This window comes from Amblyraja radiata, chromosome 37, assembly GCF_010909765.2.
Source record: "Amblyraja radiata isolate CabotCenter1 chromosome 37, sAmbRad1.1.pri, whole genome shotgun sequence".
NCBI classification, from domain to species: Eukaryota; Metazoa; Chordata; class Chondrichthyes; order Rajiformes; family Rajidae; genus Amblyraja; species Amblyraja radiata.
In genome coordinates this window covers 9,573,275-9,595,316 of record NC_045992.1, presented here as the reverse complement: position 1 = coordinate 9,595,316, position 22,042 = coordinate 9,573,275, and the positions used below count along the sequence as shown (strand labels likewise).

The 22,042-nt window shown below is 39.3% G+C and overlaps 1 protein-coding gene across 10 annotated transcripts in view; it reads left to right on the top strand.

The window, feature by feature from the left end:
- usp54 (ubiquitin specific peptidase 54) overlaps nucleotides 1-19,030 on the top strand; it is an 89,006-nt gene extending 69,976 nt beyond the window's left edge. For 7 of the 10 annotated variants that reach the window (XM_033012707.1, XM_033012706.1, XM_033012710.1 and 4 more), the window contains 8 exons: nucleotides 5,287-5,460; nucleotides 7,381-7,500; nucleotides 8,356-8,521; nucleotides 9,173-10,665; nucleotides 12,584-12,702; nucleotides 14,422-14,562; nucleotides 14,707-14,902; nucleotides 16,330-19,030. In XM_033012707.1, the coding sequence (XP_032868598.1) occupies nucleotides 5,287-5,460; nucleotides 7,381-7,500; nucleotides 8,356-8,521; nucleotides 9,173-10,665; nucleotides 12,584-12,702; nucleotides 14,422-14,562; nucleotides 14,707-14,902; nucleotides 16,330-17,036 (3,116 nt within the window). In that variant the 3' untranslated portion in view covers nucleotides 17,037-19,030. Of the gene's footprint in view, nucleotides 1-5,286; nucleotides 5,461-7,380; nucleotides 7,501-8,355; nucleotides 8,522-9,172; nucleotides 10,666-12,583; nucleotides 12,703-14,421; nucleotides 14,563-14,706; nucleotides 14,903-16,329 lie in introns of those variants that run through there. The other 3 variants (XM_033012709.1, XM_033012711.1, XM_033012712.1) reach the window with 3 other exon arrangements.
- Nucleotides 19,031-22,042: the final 3,012 nt, after the last annotated feature.

Genomic DNA, 22,042 nt, shown 5'->3' with positions numbered 1-22,042 from the left:
TTGGGCTAGTAAAGATTTATTTCAGAGGACAGCAACTATCCTCTGTGAAGTCCTCCTCCAAAAAATAATATTTTTCTTCTTGTTCAATTATATCTTTGTTTCAGTTCTCTGTTTTCACTGCTAAGCCTCATAAATGTGTTTTTTTTAAGGTGTTTTTTTTTTGCAGTTGATCCACAGAATGTTGCCAACTGAAATTAATCTGAATCTTATTAATATGAACATAAACTATTGCCATTGTGAATACTTTAAACACCTACACACCACAAATATTCTGGAAAAAAAAAAGGTTTTCCATTTAATGCAGCTGGCTCGAAAGATGCATGCATGTCATTTATCCAGCTGACCTGATTTTTATGCTCCTGCTTAATTTGTGCAATTAATTGTCCTGCTGCCAGGACACTGACTGCTTGATTTGGTTCCAACTCCCATATTTAACTTTAATTTGTTTGCCAGATTACAGGAAAGCAAATTGAGCCACCATGCATAAGAACAATCAGTTTTAGTGGAGCTGCTTTCAGGCAATGATGTTTCAGTTATTGTTCAGGAAATTGTTTTGGTCAACTTCATGATGTCCTTCAACCTTATGATGTTCTCCTTTTCACAACAAAATGTAATTTATCCTGTTACTTTGTTTTAATATGCAACGAAGTCATAGTTGTACGGCACAAAATAGGCCTTTTTTTTGCCCAACTAGTCCCTGCCAACCAATATGTATATCTAAGCTAGACACAAAATGTTGGAGTAGTCAACAGGTCAGACAGCATCTCTGGAGAAAAAGGATGGGTGGCGTTTTGTCACCTATCCTTTTTCTCCAAAGATGCTGCCTGATCTGCTGAGTTACACCAGCATTTTGGGTCTATCTTTGATGTAAACCAGCATCGGCAGTTCCTTTCTACACAGTATATCTGAGCTAATTCCATTTGTCTGCGTTTGGCCCATGTTCCTCTAAACCTTTCCTCTACATGTACATTTTTAAATGACCTTTAAACACTAAAATTGTGATTAAACAGTGCAATTTATTCTCAAGAGTTATAAAGTTGAGATTTGACCATAATAATAACCAGTTTCTCTCTTTTATTATAAAAGCTGTATTTTGTATTCACCCATCGTACACAGGGTGAGTCCAGTCACAGATAGTTTTACTAATTCTCCCTTGTCTCTGAACAGAGACAACATTCTGGTGCCATGGTGACTTGCTTAAGGGCCTGTTTGGCGATATTTGGGTGACTGCGGAGCATCAGTGACGCCCGTAAAACCGTCAAGTTGCACGACATACACACTGAAGCATGCTGTCATGCGAGTGACGCACGGTTTTAATATATTAATGTTTAAAATCCATGCATTGAAGGAAGAATATTTTACAGCCCATCTGTGGTCCCTAACCCTAACCGGGCGTCACCTACAGGACAGCATACGCCAGCGTGTGACAGGGCGCACGACATGATGAGACACCCAAATGTCGCCGCAGGATTTTGAACATTCCAAAATCCTATGCGACAGGGAAGCACCATGCATTACCGCGCGTCACTGCATGCGTCACCACGCGTCACGACCCGACCACGACGCGACAAACTCTTTTTAGGCTGTCCCCTGAATGTCGCCCAAATGTCATCCAAGTGGGACGGGCCCTTTAGTTATTCACCTTTTCCCAGTTCTCTAGATGGTGCTTTTGTTGGTGTTTAACACTTGTTCGCTATCCATGGCTTGAAAGTCGTTAATTCACAACGGAAGACTCTCACACCATCTTGTGGAGGAAAATTGCTATGGCAGGCGCCTCTCCCGAACTAATTGAGCCCACTCTCTCTCCCTCTCTCTCTCTCTCTCTCTCTCTCTCTCATTGAGCCCACTTTTCAGCCACTGAGTATCACAGAGTGGGCATTTGATAGCTCTGTCTTTGTGAAAGGCCATTGTTTGTAAGAACGTGGATTCATGGCTAAATAAATGGCATTTGAGGTGGACCACTTGGATCACAGGTTTTAACATAGCATGTCAATACTTATTATTTAATTCCTCTGTTATAATGAAAGTCAACTTTCATCAAATATTTGGTGAACAAACCGTGCACTTAATACTTGTATTGTTTGTTCGCATGACCTGGAAGTTGAAAATAAGAATGAAATCATTTGAACACTGCAACTCTCCAGATCTGGATCTGTAGACAGCTGTTGAAATTTTACCTAAAGATGTTAAACCACTGTAGAGAAAGATACTGGTTTACAGAAAGAGATTTGAAGACTGGACCATTGTCTCAGTTCCCAGCTCGACCATATAAAGAAACAAATTAGTTCAGATTTGCTACTGTGGTTGACTCGCTGCCTCGGCAAGGCCACCAGCATAATCAAGCACCAGTCTCTCCCCGGACACTTCCTCGTCTCCCCTCTCCCATCAGACAAAAGGTGCAGAAGTGTGAATCCGAATACCACCAGATTCAGGGACAGTTTCTTCCCAGCTGTTATCAGGCAACTGAACCATCCTATCACCAACTAGAGAGCGGTCCTAAGCTACCATTTATCTCATTGGAGACCCTCGGGCTACCTTTAATCAGACTTTACGAGACTTTATCTTGCACTAAACATTATTCCCTTTATCCTGTATCTGTGCACTGTTGGTGGCTCAGTTGTAATCATGTATAATCTTTCCGCTGACTGGATAGCATGCAACAAAAGGCTCTGAATACATGACAATAAACGTATGTTGAAGTGTTTGGGCACTCTGCTCAAGTAGATTTAAAAGACCTCATGATATAATTTTGAACAAGAACAGGGCACTCTCAAGTTTTTTTAAATTACTATTATCACTCAACTAATGTCAGTAAATCTCTGGCCGTTGTTGCATTTTTATTTGTAGGGTTGTGCTTGGTAGAAATTGGCTGCTATATTTCCATCATACTGCAATGAATTAATATAAACAATCCTGTAAAGTTCCGATGAATAATGAGCAATTGAAGGGCTCTATAAATTCAGGTCTTTCTTTATACAGCCCCTTCTGAGCGAAACTCAGTTTATTTTAGATCAGGATAGCATTTGGCACAATTTATTTCACCAATATATCTTTAATTTTTTCAAAAGGCAAATAGACTCATCTTGGATTAAATTATATTTCAGAAATGTACTGTATTCAAGCTTGAAATAGAAGTGTAGTGCTAAATATGCTACGATGAGCTCACTGAATGTTGCAGTTCTGTTTTGTACCGTGTATATACTTTGGGAAGCTTTCCTGTCCCTGAATGGTAGAAACATTGACCTTCAGTGTCTGATGGTTAATGTATTCCTGGAAGAGCAGTATAGCAGCTGTCTTTGACAAATGCTTGGTATAGTTGATGAGAACACAAGTTCGTTCATCCCCACATACTCTTAACATTTGAACTTGGCACCGTGCCTATTGATGGGTGAAATTAGTTAGTGATCTGCTGTTGTCTAGACACAATATTGGATTTTGGTGAGTTTATAATGCTTTTTGCTGTTCATCTATTAATTTAAACAATGAAAACTTTGGATAATTCTGTTAAGATATTCATGTTCCGTTGGATCTCTCGGATATCAAGTAGAGTGAATCGAATTGGCTGAAGCTTGGCGTGTGAGATGATGGAAAGCTGAGATGTGTTGTACCTCTGGCAAGAAAACAGACTCTTCAGTTCACAATGTGCTGAACATGATACCAAATTAAACTAATCTCCCCTGCCTGCATGTCATTCATATCCCTCCATTCACTGCACATCCATGCGCCTATCCAAAAGCCTCAAACATAATGGAGGAGATTGGCATATTGACTGTATAGAAAGTTTCTGAAAGTGTTAGGATACCAAACCATTGCTTGACTAGACCGTGGAACAGCTGCTCAATTTAGAAACAGGTCCCCAGATGTTCAAAGAAGACTTTATAATATTGACTGGACGAGAACCATCTTTGCTGTATCTGAATTCGGTGCCTAGGTGGATGCTGGGTGATCTATGCTTACATTGTATAAGCGTAGTGGTTATAGCAAAATAAATGTCATGGGTAGTTAAGTCTACAATATTGCACTGGGTCCAGAGTCACATATAAACCAGACTGTTAAACGCTGCATTTCTGAACTAACAATTTCTGAACTATGTGGGTGGTTTCTGTTATTGAGGTCAGATTTGTTTTTATAAATTCCAGATTATTTAATTCACAATTTAAATTTCATCTTTATCATGGTGATATTAAAACTTGCATCTCCTCATTGTTCATCAAGCCTTTGGATTTCCAGTCAATAATTTAATGGAGATGGAATAATTTAATGGAGATGCCATCAGCAATACCCCCTTACTAATGTAAAGTTGGTTGCAATACAAACATGTGTATTTTTGAATGTGAGAATTAGTCAGAATTGTCTGGCAACCTGAATAGCAGTCTGAATTTACCCCTTGCCTGTCAGGCAGAAACCCATATAGAGACAAATCGTTACGTTTTAGATGAGAGATCTTATTTCTGGAGAGTTTCTGATGAAGGGCACTAAATTGAAGAAACACTAACTCAATTTCCCCCTCCATAAATGTTGCCTAACCTGGTGTAATAAGAATTTTGTGTTTCTATTTCAAATTTCCAAAATTGGCATATTTTGCTTTTGTTCTTAAAAAATAGTTGAATTTTGAAATGAAAAAACAGCATACAACAGTCAAACAGTGTTAGATACTGCTCGCACATAGATACTTTATACAAAATAAGACCAAATCCTAAATAAAATGGTCAGGTGTAGTTCAATTTCACAGTGTAATGAAGGAGGTCCAGATCACATTTAATTTTCTTTATTGGCAATCCCTCTGGGTCAAGAATGATTTGCTTCTACTGCATTTCTGAAAGTTCTAAGGTGGTTGATGAAGCCCAAGTGGGAACCAAGGACTAGCAAGCATACAGCTTGTCTTTGACAGATTGGGCGAGTAGTTTGGTAGTTTATGCTCCTACTTTTCTTTATCAGCTTCCATTTGCTCCCAATCAAGGGACCTATTAAACATTCCTTCTTCATTGCCAGGCTTTCCCATGAGTCAGTGGTATGATATACTTTTCAATGCAGCTTTGAAAAGATACTTGAATTGTTTTCTGTATTCATCTGGCAATCTCTTGCCTTGACGGTGCTCAGAATAGAGTGCCTGGTTCAGGAGCTTGCTGTCAAGATGTGCACAATGTGGTCTGCCACTGGAAACTGACTGAGTGTTAGAGCCTCAATGCTGGGGCTGGGAGAGGGTGGCTGTCATAAGAGCAATCAGTTTGGCAGATTTGAAGAGACAATAATAATGATGACAAATTTTACATTTTGTTCATTTAGACGAAAATTACAGTAATCCCATGCGAAGTGAGTTGGATGAGCTGGAAGAGGAGATTAAAAGAAGAACTAAAGAGGAGGAACTGAGAAGAAAGAAACTGAGGGACAAGGAAGCAGCAATGGTATTTAATCCCCGACCGAGCAAGTTCATGGACCTGGATGAACTACAAAATCAGGGTGAGTGCTTCCCTGCCACTTGGTGTGTGACCTGTAATATCACATTTATTTGAAGTTAATATGAACAGAAATGAATTTATGGCTAAACCTCTAGGCCTCTAATAAACTATCACAGTAGAGATCTGATGCCGGCAATCCTTTCAGTTTTATACTGTCTCCACTCTTTAAGTGGAAGATCATTTGACCTAACTGTTGACTTCTGCAGTTACCTGTGTTTGCCTATTCCATTTTGGAGAGCTTTTGAGAATATTGTGCTCCCCATATTCTTGGTACCATCATCATAGAAGTTCATATAGACTCCAAGGATTGTTGCTGAGTAGTCTGGTAATGATTGGTGTGAATGATAATATTTATGCCCACTGGTTTCTCAATTTGGCTTTATGCTAGTCTGGTCAGAATATGTGATCTACAAAACGATTAAATGAATAATGTCTGAAAGATAGTGTGCAATAGCAGAGGAAGGCAAATTTGCACTACCTCACAGAAGAGCTTGCTCAGCTTGAATCAACATAACAGACATTTGCAGCCGGCTTCAGTTGCTCAATAAATACCCGTTTTGCTTTGAAATATGAATGACTGGCTTGCAAAACAAAATCCACCAATATGGCTAAAAGGAAACACAGAGAAATAACGTATATTTCCATCTGTGTGCTCCCCATCAAAGTTTGTGGTTATAAGATACATGCAAGTTGGAAAAATATTAATTTATATAAAGGACATTGGTAAACAGGACTGCTTCATTTGTCAGTGTAATGTAGTTTGATGCTTTACAAAGGTTATGTCTATACACATTAGAAGTTTTGTTTTGGAATTGGCGAAATCTCTCCGTAATCAAGGCAATGTTATCTTAGCTTCATTCAAACTATTACAAAAGTAAATTTACTCATGTTCACAGATTCATAGAGTTATACAGCATGGAACCAGACCTTTTGGCCTTTCTTGTCCATATTGACAATGATGCCTATCTATGTTAATCCCATTAGTCTGTCTTTGGCCCATATCCCTCTGAACATTTCCTATCCATCTGCCTATCCAAATGTTTTTTAAACGTAACTGTACTGCCTCTACTATTTCCCCTGGTTTATTGCAGTTAGTCATACTTTAATTGCATTGATTAAATTAGAATGAGATGTCGTTTTAACATAAATCCATTATTTAATTTTCCTCATTTTCAACCACTTCCAAATCTCCCTTTCCTATTTCCCCAAATTAGCCCTATAGTGGGTTTGATCTGATTGTCACTGCATAACACGTTGGTGTTTTTCAGTTTCTGTGTTGGTAGAGCTATTTCAATGTTACAGCTAGTGAATAATGCAAAGCTGTGTATATTGCAGGATTGGAGTTGGTGTGTTTTTAGTGAGGTGTGATCCACCCATCCAGCACTAATTATTTTCTGGACCATGCATTGTTAAGATTCTGCTGCATTATTGCTCTGGTTATTACTCCAAAAGTGCAAAGATAGAATTGGTCCCTTTGTCTCCACTTCAATTAAATGTATTATCCTGGATTGCAAGAGGGAGCACATCTCTGATGGTTCCTTACGGATATTGTGACTTTCTAATTTTGCAAATAAGAGGTCATTAAACCACATAATGCTTTACTCATTTAACATCGCCTGTCCTTTTGAGGCTTCATAAACAAGGGTCTGGGTCTGAATTTAATTGCACTTTGGTGTGGGAAAGATAGATTGGAATGTGATTATAAATGTCTCTCACCAGGTAAGCACTGCAGCTTGAAACTTTTAAGGTCCTCAAAGCTATAAAAAAAAAAAATGTTTTATAAATGTTCAAAGCAAAACATTTAGTTTGAAAGAATTAGTTCTTAATAAATTTTTGCCAGTGTTAAGTTTTGATATTGCATTTTAATAAATGTTTAATTTAGTGCATGTGCAAAAAAAAAACCCTGCTGTTGCCTCTGCAGGGAAGACTGACAAGTTTGAGAGATCATTGCAGGAGGTAGACTCTCTATTAGAACAGTCTTTCCGTCTTGAACAGAAGGATGACTTGGCTGCAGCGCTCAATCTCTGCAATGAAGCTGTGTGTAAGTAACCCTAACTGCCTCTGCTGCTCGCAGACTAAATGCTGTGCTAACCAGTTATGAAATCCTACCCACTATAATCTGTTCTTCGCTTGGATAGAAACTGAACCTAAACCAGTTATACTTTTTTTCCCTTTATGTGCATGTCAAATTCCCAATTGGACAATCTACATGTGGAAAAGTTGTCTTGAAATCATTTCCTGAATACTTTAAGGAGACTTTTTGTTTTGAATTGATAATTGAGTACCTGGATTTTCAAATTTAATATACATAATAAAGTCTTGTTCTTTTAATTGTTCAGAACTATGGAAAGCTATTTAAATAATGTTTATCCTAAAATGCTCTTTTATGAGAAACATTTTATGTTACCTTCTCATTTGGTTTAAATCAAGGAGGTGCAAAACTAATTTATTTTCTTAAAATATATTGACAATAATTAATCTGACTGATAAGTTAAAACTTATGCTGTTTGGTACATTGAAAATACAGATTCTCAGTATTACAAATTAGCTGTTCATTTCACATTTCTTTCATGCTTTTGATCATTTCTATATCTTTGAACATGCCTAATTTCACTGAAGAGTAATGTCTATGTCACACATTCACTTTAATTTGGCTTTTGCTCAGCTGTGTGGAGTCATGTGTGTTCCTAATAAGATATGTGACTCATTAAGCATTTGATGTGACATTTGATGATTTTCTTTACAACCATCATTTTTGTAATTAAAGCAGTATAACAATGCTGTTCCAAACACCGCTAACATTGCATCAGAGCATTTTGTGAGTTTCTCATACTTTTATAATTGCATGTTGTTTGAGTCTGCGTGTGCATTTTTTTTCTGCTGTTTTGCATTTTAGCTAAACTAAGACTTGCTATGCATGAAGGCAGTGTCATCACACACAGCAGAGCCCTTGCTGATAAGAAGCTGCATATTTGCATGAAGAAGGTTCGAAGTCTGCAGGAGAGCATGCAACCATCCACCCACTCCCCACCAACTGGGGACTCTGTGACTGAATGCAAAAGGTAGTATCTTTAGGATTAAGAGGGGGCAAAATATCAGGTGAATTAGGTTTGAGCTTAAAGGAAGCCATCCTGTGAAATAAGACATAGAAAGTTAGCCTTAGTTAAGCAAAATATACAAAAGCCACAACAGTAACATTTTTTCAAGATGCCATTTAAAAAGAGAAATTTGCAGAACTCCTGTGAAGTGTTATGGCACTTGTACGAATTAAAAGAGGTTGCTTCTTTGAATCTAAAATTGTAATAAAACAAAGATTAGTTGTGCATTCATATTTTTAAGTGATTTGAACAAAGGCTGCGTGGTGTAGGCCATTTCTTTGAGGTTTGTTATAATTTCTAATCCATTTAATCAGAATATTTGCAAATGTTAATTTGAAATGTGCATGGAGGCTCCACAGTGAACAACTCCACTGTAGTTTTCATTTCTTCGTGAATTTGAACAAGAATTGATTTTAACCTTTTCCTCAGCAATTTCTTAGGTTTACTGCAAAATTACTCTTTTTGAAATAAATTGGATGCTGATATAAGATTTTAATGTGCAGTTTAATTAAACGTATTTGTTGGTGGAGATGTGCAAGCAGTATGTGTGTTGTGTGTGGCCACTGTAAATTATTCACAATAAAATTTTGGAAGTAACACCATTCTTTATTTCAGTATGCAGGCTGGCCAGGTCCAAATACTGTTAGCATCAGAGAGAGTAATGGAACCCATCAGTGAGCCAGACCACAGGCCCAAACCTTCCCGTGCCCTGCCAGCCTCCCATCACCAGCTACAAGTCCAACATGCATCCCAGTTACACAGCCCTCACTCCGAATCGCATGGCCAAGCTTCTGCTACATCGACTTCTGAACTAAAATGGAACCAATCTGCCAGCTATACCAATGTGCTTCCGTCTTTCCACAAATGCAATTGGGTTCAAGGGGAGAAGGTGGAAGAGAAATGTGTAAGTGGTGCAGTGAACATGTGTCAGGTGAAAAATAATGATGAATCAGTGGACGAGTCACTGGACTGTTCCCCACACAATTACAAACTGAAAATGAACAAACATGGCTCCTTGCCTTTGCTTACTTCTGAATATGGAGACATAAGTCACACATTTTCCTCACCATCTCCCCACTGTCAGGTGTTGACACCAAGAGATGAAATAGATTTGTATCCAAAGATCAAGCCTCATTCTCTGTATTTCAATTCAAGGCAACTTGAATTGAACACGACTGATACCAGTATATCTCCATCTACAACTTTGTCGTCCACGAACTTGAAGTGGACCTCTGACCAACCTTCTACCCCTGAAGCAATTTTGAATTTGGAGTTCAACTCAAAGATTGAAGGTGCCCATTCACCAAAGATCAAGACAACAGTTGATATGGGTAATGTACAATCAACAACAGCACAGATTCAAAGATTAAATGCAACGCTGGGCCAGGGAAATGAAGATGTTAATTACAAAAGAGTGCATTCCAATTCTCGGCCAAAGAAAATGGATCAGGAAGTATTGCAGCTACCTCTGAATAATAATCAACAGGTAGTGTTTCTTCAGAGCAAGGATCAGTTGGACAGTGAAAAGTGGCCTATTGACAACTTATATTCTTCCCAGGTTTCAGATGCACCATTAGATTGTAAAACTGAGGCACCTGCTCCTCTACCAGTACCTTCATACAGACCAAAGACAAACACTGTTGCAAGAGATCTGAGCTGCCATTCTGGTGCATCAGATTTTCTATCTGACCCTCCAACAGATGATACATGTGATCAAAAATACCAACGTATTGTCCAGTCACTTTTCGGAGACACCTGTTTAAACAACAACTCTGGTCCGATTAGACAGCAGCATGAACATTCCACAAGTTCTTCTGTACCTGTAGACCACTGGATTGATGATATAAGAAAACATTATGTGCCTCGGTCAGATTGCCGAAACAGTGAACAGCAACACCTGCATAGTAAACAGCCCAGCCAAGAAAGTAACACGCATGGTCATGGGCAACAAATGCAGCTGATTAATGCTAAAGATCAGGACATACAGCTGGAGTTTTCAGAGCTGGAATCCCTCTATCAAGCAAGTCTGCAAGCTTCGGATAATAGGAGATACTTACCAGGTAGACAATTGGCCGAGAAAGTCACCAGGCAAAGTAGCGTTAAACCAGGTGAGAAGATGCAACATGTAGTGAACAAAAAATATTGCTGCATATTTTATGGAAAGTGGGACATGAGTTTGGATGTACTGTTTATGGTATTCAGTAGCTAATGACCAATTACCCAAGCATTCAAAGTCTCGTGTAGGATCTGAGAATTTGTTTTCTGAGAAGGCACGAAGGAAAGATCTATTACTTTTCTAAATTACAGTAAAATTTGGATTAATAATTAAATCTCATTATTACTAGGTATCCTCCTGTCTGCTTCACTATTTTGGTGAGTTTGCAAATCGTTCAAATAGGTCTTGACTGGTAAAGAAGAAAAATTCTTGATTTTTATTCTCCACATTTAGTTTGACCATCGTTCTACTTCCTGACCCCTATTATTTCCACCCTGTGTAGCATGAACTGCTATCAATATGCACTTCTAGCAAACACAAAGGCCACCTTGTTTTCTTGCAAACTACTGTTTCATTTTTAAACTCTTTTGTCTCAAGTTGCTGAACACGTTGCCACTACCCAAATCCATATCCCCTTTTTATACCTGATTCAGTTTAAGTAATGATCAGCAATGCCATTTTGACCATGAGCACAATTAATCACTTGTGCAACCTAGTCAGTCTGTATTTTCAAAAATGCCCAGGCATATCTCCTTCGATCATTGCCTTTGAATCACTGTTCTTTTCTCATATCTTCAATTATTTTCCTATTGATTGTAATACACCATCTTGCAAAGGTGACCGTTCCTGTCTTTGAACTGGTATTTTGGAATCCCTGAGGGTTGACCTTTGATCACCTTCAGCTGTATCTTAACCCTTGATGACATTATTCATTAACATGTACATACGTTACCATGTGCGTTATGTTGGTAATGCTTGTAAGATAAAAACAGTGGTTGAATGGCAGAGTAGACTTGATGGGCCGAATTCTCTTCCTATCAGTTACGAACATGAACAGTACATCCTTAAAGTAGCTAGCCAATCCGCACATATGAAGGGTGAAACAGTTAATGCTACTTCCTTCACAGCTGCAGATTGACTTTCTACGCATTTCCAGTATTTTGTCATTATTCCAGATTCCCTGAATATGTAGTTTACGGCTTTTTGCAATTTTTGTTGCTTTTTTCTCTCTACTTCTATCTTTAACACATAATGCCACCTTTAGTTTAGTTTGAATTTATTTCTGCTTGATTTCCAGTTGGTTGGTTGTCCTTGAGTTTATAGAAAGGTTGTATTATAAGTAACGTGTAACATGTACATCTTGGTAAAGGGGATGAAATAACCATTGCTTCAGTGGAATGAATTGAGTACAGCAATTTATAATCTCGAATAGCTTAATAAAAATTGCAGAGTAGAATGAAGAAGTTTGGTGATCGTATGAGCTTGAACTGTTCCTTGGCCCACATAAAACAATTTCTACTGCAGCTGCAAGTTAAGGATCCCTTTCACACTGCTTCCTTCCTGGATTATCACCATCCTTCCCAGTCATACTCCCTGTTACCTCTACCTCCAGATCTTAACTGCATACATGACACATGTTGCCAATCCCCAGCTGTGGATGCACACCTGTCCACATTTCCAACCCTATCTCTGACATTACTATTGCATTTATTTATCTTTTTATCTAATTTCACATAGACTGGCAAACATTTATGTTACAGACTGACATTAGTCCACAGACCTCTTGTTGAGGAACACTAGAAAAGAGCACAATTACCAGAGGACCTAGGACCACCGTTGAAATATCTGGGACCTTTTTTGATGTTTCAGCAGTGTTTAGGGGATGCAGTACTTTCATAATGAAGTTGTATGTGTTTTATGATATAGTAGATCATCCTTTGGAGGCCAATTTATTTAAAATCAATAATCTAACTACACTTGGATACTTTAAATAAAGGAAATGTTAATATTTCTGATGTGTGTGCCAATAGTTTCTGCACAAAACGCTACAAGAAAACACTTCTCTCCGCCTGAAAGAGGGCGGTCAAAGACTCCGACTGCAGAGATTGAGCGCAGTGCTTATCGAGCAGCTGTACCAGTGAGCACAAAGGTACGTGATAGCTTTGTAAGACACGGCACGTATTGTTCCCTACCTGTTATAAATTTCATTCTGAATTGAATTGAAGTTTAATCTGCTTTTAAATATGATGCAATGTGCTAGGTTCAACTATTTATGTTAAATTGTTGCTTTCTCTCAGGCTGTTCATGTTTAATGGTGCGAATAAATAGTGTATTAGGGTAAATTGTGCATATCTAACAGGTTAAAGTCTTCGGTTACCATTTTGAAAGATATATCTTGATCTTTTGAGAGAAAGTTTGATTTATCAACATGATTCTTCTGTCGGGCAAATTAAAACACTGTGCCAATCTTCTCGTGAAGAATCTGTGGAATAATCCAAATGAAATATAAATGGTTGCATCGTGGCTTGGTTTGGCAACTTAAGCGTCCAGGAGCTGAATAAGATGCAGAAAGTTGTAACCACTGCCCAGTCCATCATCGGTTCTGACCTCCCCACCATCGAAGGGATCTATTGCAGTTGCTGCCTCAAAAAGGCAGCCAACATCATCAAGGACCCACACCATCCTGGCTTCGCACTCATCTCTCCGCTACCATCGGGCAGAAATGTACAGGAGCCTGAAATCTGTTACATCCAGGTTCAGGAACAGCTCCTTCCCCACAGCCATCAAGCTATTAAACTCGCCAACAAACAGACTCTGAACTGTAACAGCCTATTGCACTTTATATAACCATATAACCATATAACAATTACAGCACGGAAACAGGCCATCCCGGCCCTTCTAGTCCGTGCCGAACACGTATTCTCCCCTAGTCCCATCTACCTGCACTCAGACCATAACCCTCCATTCCTTTCCCGTCCATATAACTATCCAATTTATTTTTAAATGATAAAATCGAACCTGCCTCCACCACCTTCACTGGAAGCTCATTCCACACAACTACCACTCTCTGAGTAAAGAAGTTCCCCCTCATGTTACCCCTAAACTTCTGTCCCTTAATTCTCAAGTCATGTCCTCTTGTTTGAATCTTCCCTACTCTCAGTGGGAAAAGCTTATCCACGTCAACTCTGTCTATCCCTCTCATCATTTTAAAGACCTCTATCAAGTCCCCCCTTAACCTTCTGCGCTCCAAAGAATAAAGACCTAACTTGTTCAACCTTTCTCTGTAACTTAGTTGCTGAAACCCAGGCAACATTCTAGTAAATATCTGCTTATTTATGTGTATATTGAACTGAACTGTTTAAGAAGGAACTGCAGATGCTGGAAAATCGAAGGTAGACAAAAGCGCTGGAGAAACTCATTGGGTGCAGCAGCATTTATGGAGCTGAACTGTTCTGTATTTTTGCTCACAATATTCTGTTGTGCTGCAGCAAGCAAGCATTTCATTGTCCTATCTGGGACACATGACAATAAACTGTCTTGACTTGACTTGAGTTGACTTGAAAATACTCAGCAAATCAAGCTGCATCTGTGGAGAGAGAAACAGATTTAATGCTTCAGGTCAATGAACTCTCATGAATAAATTGGAAATAAAGCTGTTTCTAATGAATGCATTTTAAGGCTGCTCGAGAAATAGCCATTGATGTTGAAGGGAAATGAGTCCAAGTGAAGAATATGTATGCATTTGTATCATTGGAAAGCAGCTAGTCAAATTAATTAGGGCATGAGTTAACAGATTTTAGAACTTTTCCTAAACTGTTCTCCAGTTTTTACTTTAAAATGTATTTATGTGTACATCTCATTTTATAAGGTGCATTTCAATGAGTTTTCTCCAAGAGAAAACTTGGAAAATGACAGTTACAGTGCAGAGAATTTCCGTCGTATTGCTCGCAGCCTGAGTGGAACCATCATCGCCCACAGAGAGAATCCTGTGGTTATTCCTCACAGTATCGTAAGTAAAACATCCTGCGGCAACAAAGGCATAAAATGGCTGTCTGAATTGGCCTTGAGTGAATTGAATACATTTTAACCAGTTTATTTCCTTTGTCTCCATGAAATGTTTTTTCATTTTGTCATTGTTCGCTTATGTTGGAAGGAAACAACAAATGTGAGAAAACAAGTGGAGCCTCAAAACAGATCAGTCAGTTCCTCTTCATTGACTGCGACCAAAGGCCCCTCCCCTGATCCTCTTGTGTTAGCCTCCTACCCTCAACATCATCCCTTCCTACCACAACACCTCTCGTTTGATCCACTTCAGCCCAACATGTCTGGTGATGCAAACAGAGCTTCAGGTAATCCTGCTTGCACAAAATACTATCATTTACGTCTTTTTCAGTGTACATTTGTCCAAACGTTTGTCTATAAAGCCCTTGTCTAGCTAGTGCTAATTTCATATGGTACTATTTCACATATATATCAGTATTAAGATATCAAATTAGGATGTGTTTAAACTGTTCACCGTGCTATTCGCACATGTATTTTGCAACATAAGATTTGTTTGATCATTTGCTGGCATTCAGCATATGCCAATAAATCGGAAAATTGTATAATTTCTGACATGTTTGTGTCATTTATTTTTATTCTGTAGTAAGATTCAAAATGTTTAAATAGCTGGAAACACACATGCAGTCTTGCTGTGGACTAAATCCAATGGATCATGAATGACTGCAGTATTACAGCACACAGGGCAGCAAAGTGGCTCTACAGTTAGTGTTGCTGCCTCACAGGTCCTGGGTTCAGTTGGAAATTCTGTGGTGATTCCTGTGATCTGATATTATTTCAGCAAATGATTGGCTAGGACAGCCATGTAGAACATAGAACAGAAAGCACTAACAGGCCCTTCATCTCAGAATGTCTGTTGCCACCAAATAAGCCAACTAAAAATAACCCTATCTGCCTGCCTGTGATCCATATCCCTGTCTTCACTGCATGTTCATGTGCCTTTTAAACGTCATTATCATGACTGCTTCCAGCACCCGCCCTGGTACTGTGTTCCAGGCACCTTCCAATTTCTGTGTATCAAAAAACTTGCCCTGCATATGTCTATTAAACTCTCCACCCCCCCCCCCCAATCTTAAACATTTGCATTCCAGTGTTTGATATTTTTACCCCATCTATGTTTCTCATAACTTTATGAAATTCTATCACATCTCCGCTTAGCTCCCCTTAGTTGTTGATACCCTTTTGAAAATAATCCAGATTTCTTCATCCTCTCATTATAGCGAATACTCTCTAATCCAGGCGATACCCTGGTGCACTCTTTTACACCCTTTTCAAAGCCTCCACATCCTTCCTTTAATGGGAAAACTAGAACTGCATGCAATACACCAAATGTGTTCAAACCAAAGTTTTATAAAGATGCAACATGACTTACTATACTGCCTCAGTGGATGAGTTCTTCAGTGTGACATTCTCTTTGGTTCCTCTTTTATCTCCTAAATCATGTCTGAAATATAGTAACTGGGCAAAAGCCAGAATATCACAATTCCATGCACTAATCCAGGGTCTAAATTCATCTCCCTTACCCATAACACTCCTTGCATTGCAACGTGTGCATTTCAGCCCATCAGTGCAAATGGTATTTATTTCATCAAGGTCTCTATTAGTTATGGTGAATGACTGAAGGATTAGTCTGAAGAATTGGAGTAGAATGTTGTTATTGCTGTTTTGATCTGATCAATATAATGATCTTAATTTACGTGTTTTTTGTGGAAAATAGACAAGAACATCGAAAAACTACTGGCTGTGTTTGACCGGGGTGAAGCTCTCAACCACGAGAACTACCAGAGTGTTGCAGTGAACTATGGTACTTTGCCACGCTCAGAGAAGAGAATAACCTTAGGACAGAGACCCATCAGGAAAGACCAGATTAATGTTGCAAACATAATCAAGCAGAGAATTACTCAAGCAGTTCTTCCTGATAAGACAAAGGTCGAACAACTTTGCAAAGATCCACCAAGCATGGCAACACTGAGCAGGTCACCTTATCAAACCACACCTGAGGTGCCTGATAGTTTTGACACTTTTCCTGGGAATTACAGATTGAGGCATGGCATTGGCCAGAATACTTCTCCAAAAGGCAACTTCATGGCAAATACTTTGGAACCTCAGAAACCTTGCTTTAAGTCTTCACGGTCCACTGTTTCAGGTCCTCTCCGTCTTGATGTACCTCCTGATGAGGATTGGAGGAAGACAGTTTACACCCAGTCTCAGCACAGTGATAGGAGGTGTTTGCCCAGCAGAACTGTTGCAAGGACCAATGGTACTGGTGTGTATTCAAGGAGGCCATCAGCTGAACAGACTACTTCACGACCTGCCACCAGAGGTCGCCCGTGTGCTCTATGCCAGCTGGTTCTCACAGATGCTGGTGAGGTCTACTGCCAGAACTGCAGTCAGTATATGGCACGATTTAAACCACGACACTGACCTTTGTGATCAGGCCAAAACCAATGATGGGTTTCGCGGCAATTATCTTAGAGTAGACTTATGCTGGGACTAAAAACTGATATTGCTACTAACTGAATGTATAGTAACTCTGTAAAAGTTATCACTTATCAGTTGTGATATTGAGAATTGATAGTGCATTTAATGATTAGTATAAATGGAAACTGATGAAGGCTTGAGATAGAATTATTTAAATTATAAAATAAAAAATATTTGGTTATTATTTAGAAATTAAGTTTGAAGTTCTGATGCTGGATGTAGCAACTGCACTGCTGTCCTGCAGATGTGCATAATTATTGCAATTCTGCAATGTAATCTGACCAAGTAGTCTAGACACTGATAAATTGGATCATTACATTGAGGTAAAATGTGAAACATCTCTACTACAGTAGAATGATCTGAATGCATTTTATAGTTTACATGTTATTAAGTTGTACCAGAAATGTTGCAGTACACAATTTAATTTGCCCAATTAAAATTAAAATTAATTGTTGAAATATTTTGTATTAAAATAAGTACAAGGACCACCTTTGTGATGTTTCTTAACAAAAACCTCAAAATCTATGTAGGGCTTGATGGTTTCAACATCTCAAAAAAATGATCTTAAAAGTTTGAATCTAGCTACCGGATGTTTGAAATCATGATAGAAAATGCTAGAACTACTCACCAGGTCAGGCAGTACCTGGGAAGAGAAAATGGGTTACATTTAGGTCATCAATCTGAATTGTTAACTCTTGTTTCTCACTTACTGGATGTGGCCTGATCTACTGTGTATCTCCAGCATCTCTACTGGCGATGGATGTTTAATGTTTTCATCTACATTTTCTTTCTAATTTATCCAAGGTGTTTTGCAAATTTGATTTGTTAGGTTACTGGTTTTACAAATAATGGAGCGTGGAATTGGGCGGATCAGCAAGGTTCTGTAGAATCTGAACCCTGTTGTTCTTTCAGTGTGTATTTCTGCAGCAACTGATCAACTTCACATGCAGGAATCTCAGATGTTGGAACTCGAAGTGTATTAAATGATAAACCAGTGTGCAAATTCAGCTTTCTGTCCAGCTTTAATGCAATCCTAATTTGTTTGGTTGCATACTTGGTTTCTTGCCAATTGTGAACAAGTTTTTATTTTTGTAACACTCATGTAAGAGCAAAAACACATTGACATTCACTGTCTTGTGGAAATGTATATAATAGAAACTCTATTTGATTTTGGATCTAATGTTAGGGTATGGATATTGTTTCACAGAGGGCTACCAGGGATAAGATACTGCTGTACACTCAGAATAATGAAGGATGGAGGTTAAATGTAATTATTGAAGTGTGTGTGTTCTCGGACATTGAGCTTGAGTGTGATGATGTGACAAATAGTGGAAAAGGAGATTGGATGTATGAAGATCAGATAATTAGCAGGAAGTTAGAAGGCAATGAGACGGCCATATTCAACGGGTTCCAGCCCAAAATAATATGCTGGACCCAGAGGAGCTTGCCTTCAATTTCCTCTTATTCATCTATTATTTTTATGATGTGCATTATACTGCTTTGCGGAAGTTTGTAAAGCCTTGCCAATTTTCCAAACTGCTAAAGATCTATGTGAAGTGTCAGCAGTCAATGCTTAATATAAGCTGTTGTAATGTCTGCTGTTACATGGAAGTAACTGTTCCACCGGTGAGAGGAAAGTTCTTTTCTGCTGTTCGCACCCTTGTGTATATCTTGTAAAGATTACTGAATTCAAAAGTTACGGGTGTACATTTGTGGAGTTGAAGAATTTATTGCAGAAAATGGTTTACAGATTTTTACTGTACTTTCATACTTGTCTGCTTAGAATGCTTGATATTATTGCTAATGTATTCTTGTTAAAATGTGTACAGCTATTACAGCCGATGAAATGTGAACTGGAAAATGTATGTACCAATTGGTATTTAATTGCAGTGCTAGGAAATGCAACTCATATTTTTGCAATAAAGTATCCAAATGTGCTTATACTAGTCATTGATCTAATCCTGATAATGTGCCAAAGGTTAAAACATTTTTCTCTTTCCCTTTTGTGAATTGAGATCAGTGAAGAGGGCTTATTGATGAACTGCACTGATCAAGTAGAAAAAAGTTGTCTTTCATTTATAAAGATCTCAAACATTCTTCGCATTCAAAGTGCAGTCACTTGTTACACAGAGCAAGATGGCAAGTATTTGCACGCAACTAGGACTAGGTGAATGACCAGCTCGATTATCATCAGTGAGTCAATTGACATCCAAATGTAAGCCAGGATACTGCAAAAAAACCTTAGTAGTCTGAGGAAATATTTTTCATGGTATTTAAGCACCGACACGGCCTTGGTTTACGTTTCAGCTCAGAGAACATAGTTCTCCTTTAGAACTACAATGATTCTGATCGATACGTTTAGAATAGTTAGAAGCCCACAGGATTGTTCAAATAATAGTTGTGGCGTGACAATTAAGTTATCTCACTAATAATCCATAGACTTGAATTCAAATCAACCATGGTTGTTGTGGAAGTTATATACAGTTTGATAATGCTGATCACAAAACTATCAGCTTATCGGAAATAGTTATGTGCTTTCCCAACGTCAGGGGAAGAAATGTGCTGTCCTTACCCGTGTGGCCTGAAATGCCTCCAGACCTACCAATATTAAGCACTCTTTGAAATGGCCTAGCAACACGCACATTTCAAAGGTGAAGGGAACAGGCAAATTCTGGTCTTGTCAGTATACCTAGGTGCTCAAAAAATATAAATTAAAAGAGAGGTATATAAACGAGGGGAAATTGGCCAAGATGCAAATTGGAACAATGCCACAAACGAATTGTTTAATCACTTAGCAAAATTCAGAGTTCAATTTTTTAATTAATCTTAAAACATACATGAGTATGTTTCACACAACTTGTGATCCTGCGTCACACAATGCTTAGGTCAAAGAACAAAGTTTCAGGGCTGCTTGCCACATTTACAATCAGAATATCTTGTTAGGTGGGGTGATTTGGCATGCAAATGTATGGTAACTAATCTGCAAGAAGTTTCACCAAAGCTCATTAAAATGTGTTGGGCTCAATTCAGCAGGTTGGGGAGAGAGGTGCATGTTTAACTACCTTAATTTCCATTTAATTAACAGATATATAGCAGGGCTACATTTTTCCCCCCTCTCTTTAGACATTTGATGTTTCTTTTTTATTGGCCTATTAAAATAAGAAATACCTAGACTTCATTATCTGCACTTTAAATCTGTTCACAATAAACTATTGAGGGAAAAACTGTTGTAAATGTAATTAGCATACACAATATTTTGAGATCTCAGTTGTGGCTCAACTGTTTCAACTTAAGATGATTGGCAAGAACTAGGCTGACATCTCATGGCAGAGAGCATGCCGGATTGACTTTGATGTGGTCTTACGGAATGGCTGAGTGGTACCTGAAAAGTCAGATGACATACTATCAAAGAAGCAGAGGGCGTTTGCTAAATGTCCTAGTCAATATTTGTCTTAACTAGACCTGCTGAAACAGATTATTGAATCTGATGGTAGACAAAATGTTGGGGGGGGGAAGGAAAAAGAAAGGAAGAGGCATAGGCTGTGGGAGAGCTGGGAAGGGGAGGGGAAGGAAGCAGAAAGCAAGGACTACCTGAAATTGGAGAAGTCAATGTTCATACCGCTGGGGTGTAAACTACCCAAGCAAAATATGAGGTGCTGCTCCTCCAATTTGTGGTGGAACTCACTCTGGCCCTGGAGGATGCCCAGGACAGAAAGGTCAGATTCGGAATGGGAGGGGGAGTTGAAGTGCTGAGCCACCGGGAGATCAGTTTTGTTATTGCGAACTGAGCAGAGCTGTTGGGCGAAGCGATTGTCAAGCCTGCAAGATTGCCAAGCCTCACCAATGTAGAGCAGTTTACACCTGGAACAGCAGATGCAAATGATGAGGTTGGAGGAGGTGCAGGTGAACCTGTAAAGCGACAAGTGTAGCATTTCCTGCAGTTGCAAGGGAAAGTACAAGGGAAGGGGGTGGTTTGGGTGGGAAGGGACGAATTGACCAGGAAACGGTCTCTGCGGAAAGCAGAAAGGAGAGGAGATGGGAAGATGTGGCCAGTGGTGGGAACCCGTTGGAGGTGCCGAAAATGTCGGAGGTTTATGTGTTTTATGCGACGGCTGGTAGGGTGGAAGGTGAGGACAAGGGGGACTCTGTCCTTGTTACGAGTGGGGGGGGGGGGGATGGGGTGTGAAAATGGAGCTACGGAATATAGAGGAGACCCTGGTGAGAGCGTCATCTATAGTCGAAGAGGGGAACCCCAGTTCCCTAAAGAATGAGGACGCTCCGATGCCCTGGATTGGAACACCTCATCCTGGGTGCAGATGCGGCGTAGACGGAGGAATTGTGAGTAAGGGATAGTGTTCTTACAGGAAGCAGGGTGGGAAGAAGTGTAGTCCAGATAGCCGTGGGAGTCAGTGGGTTTGTAGTAGATGTCGGTCAGTAGTCTGTTACCTGCGATGGAGATGGTAAGGTCTAGAAACGGGAGGGAGATGTCGGAAATGGTCCAGGTAAATTTGAATGCTTGATGGAAGTTAGTGGTGAAATGGATGAAGTCATGCATGGGTGCAGGAGGTAGCACCAATGCAGTTGTCAATGTAGCGGAGGTAGAGTTCGGGGATAGGCCCACGGTACACCTCGAACAAGGATTTTCGATGTACCCTACAAAGAAGAAGGCATAGCTGGGGCCCATGTGCGTCCTTTGACTCCTCCCATTTCCTCCAAATCCAAGGCGTAGCTATGGGGCAAAAACCTCTTATCTTATACATGCCATTTTGGGCTTTTCCAACTATTAGGTTCAAATTGAATTCCATATTTAAGGAGAGCATTTCTCTCTTTTGTCTCATCACCACTTTTCTCCCCAATCCAGCTCAATTCCTTTCTTCAACCATAAAGAACATTATTTTTTGGCATAACGAGCAGCCTTTCACAGCTGTTCTCCATTGGGAATTGTTTCA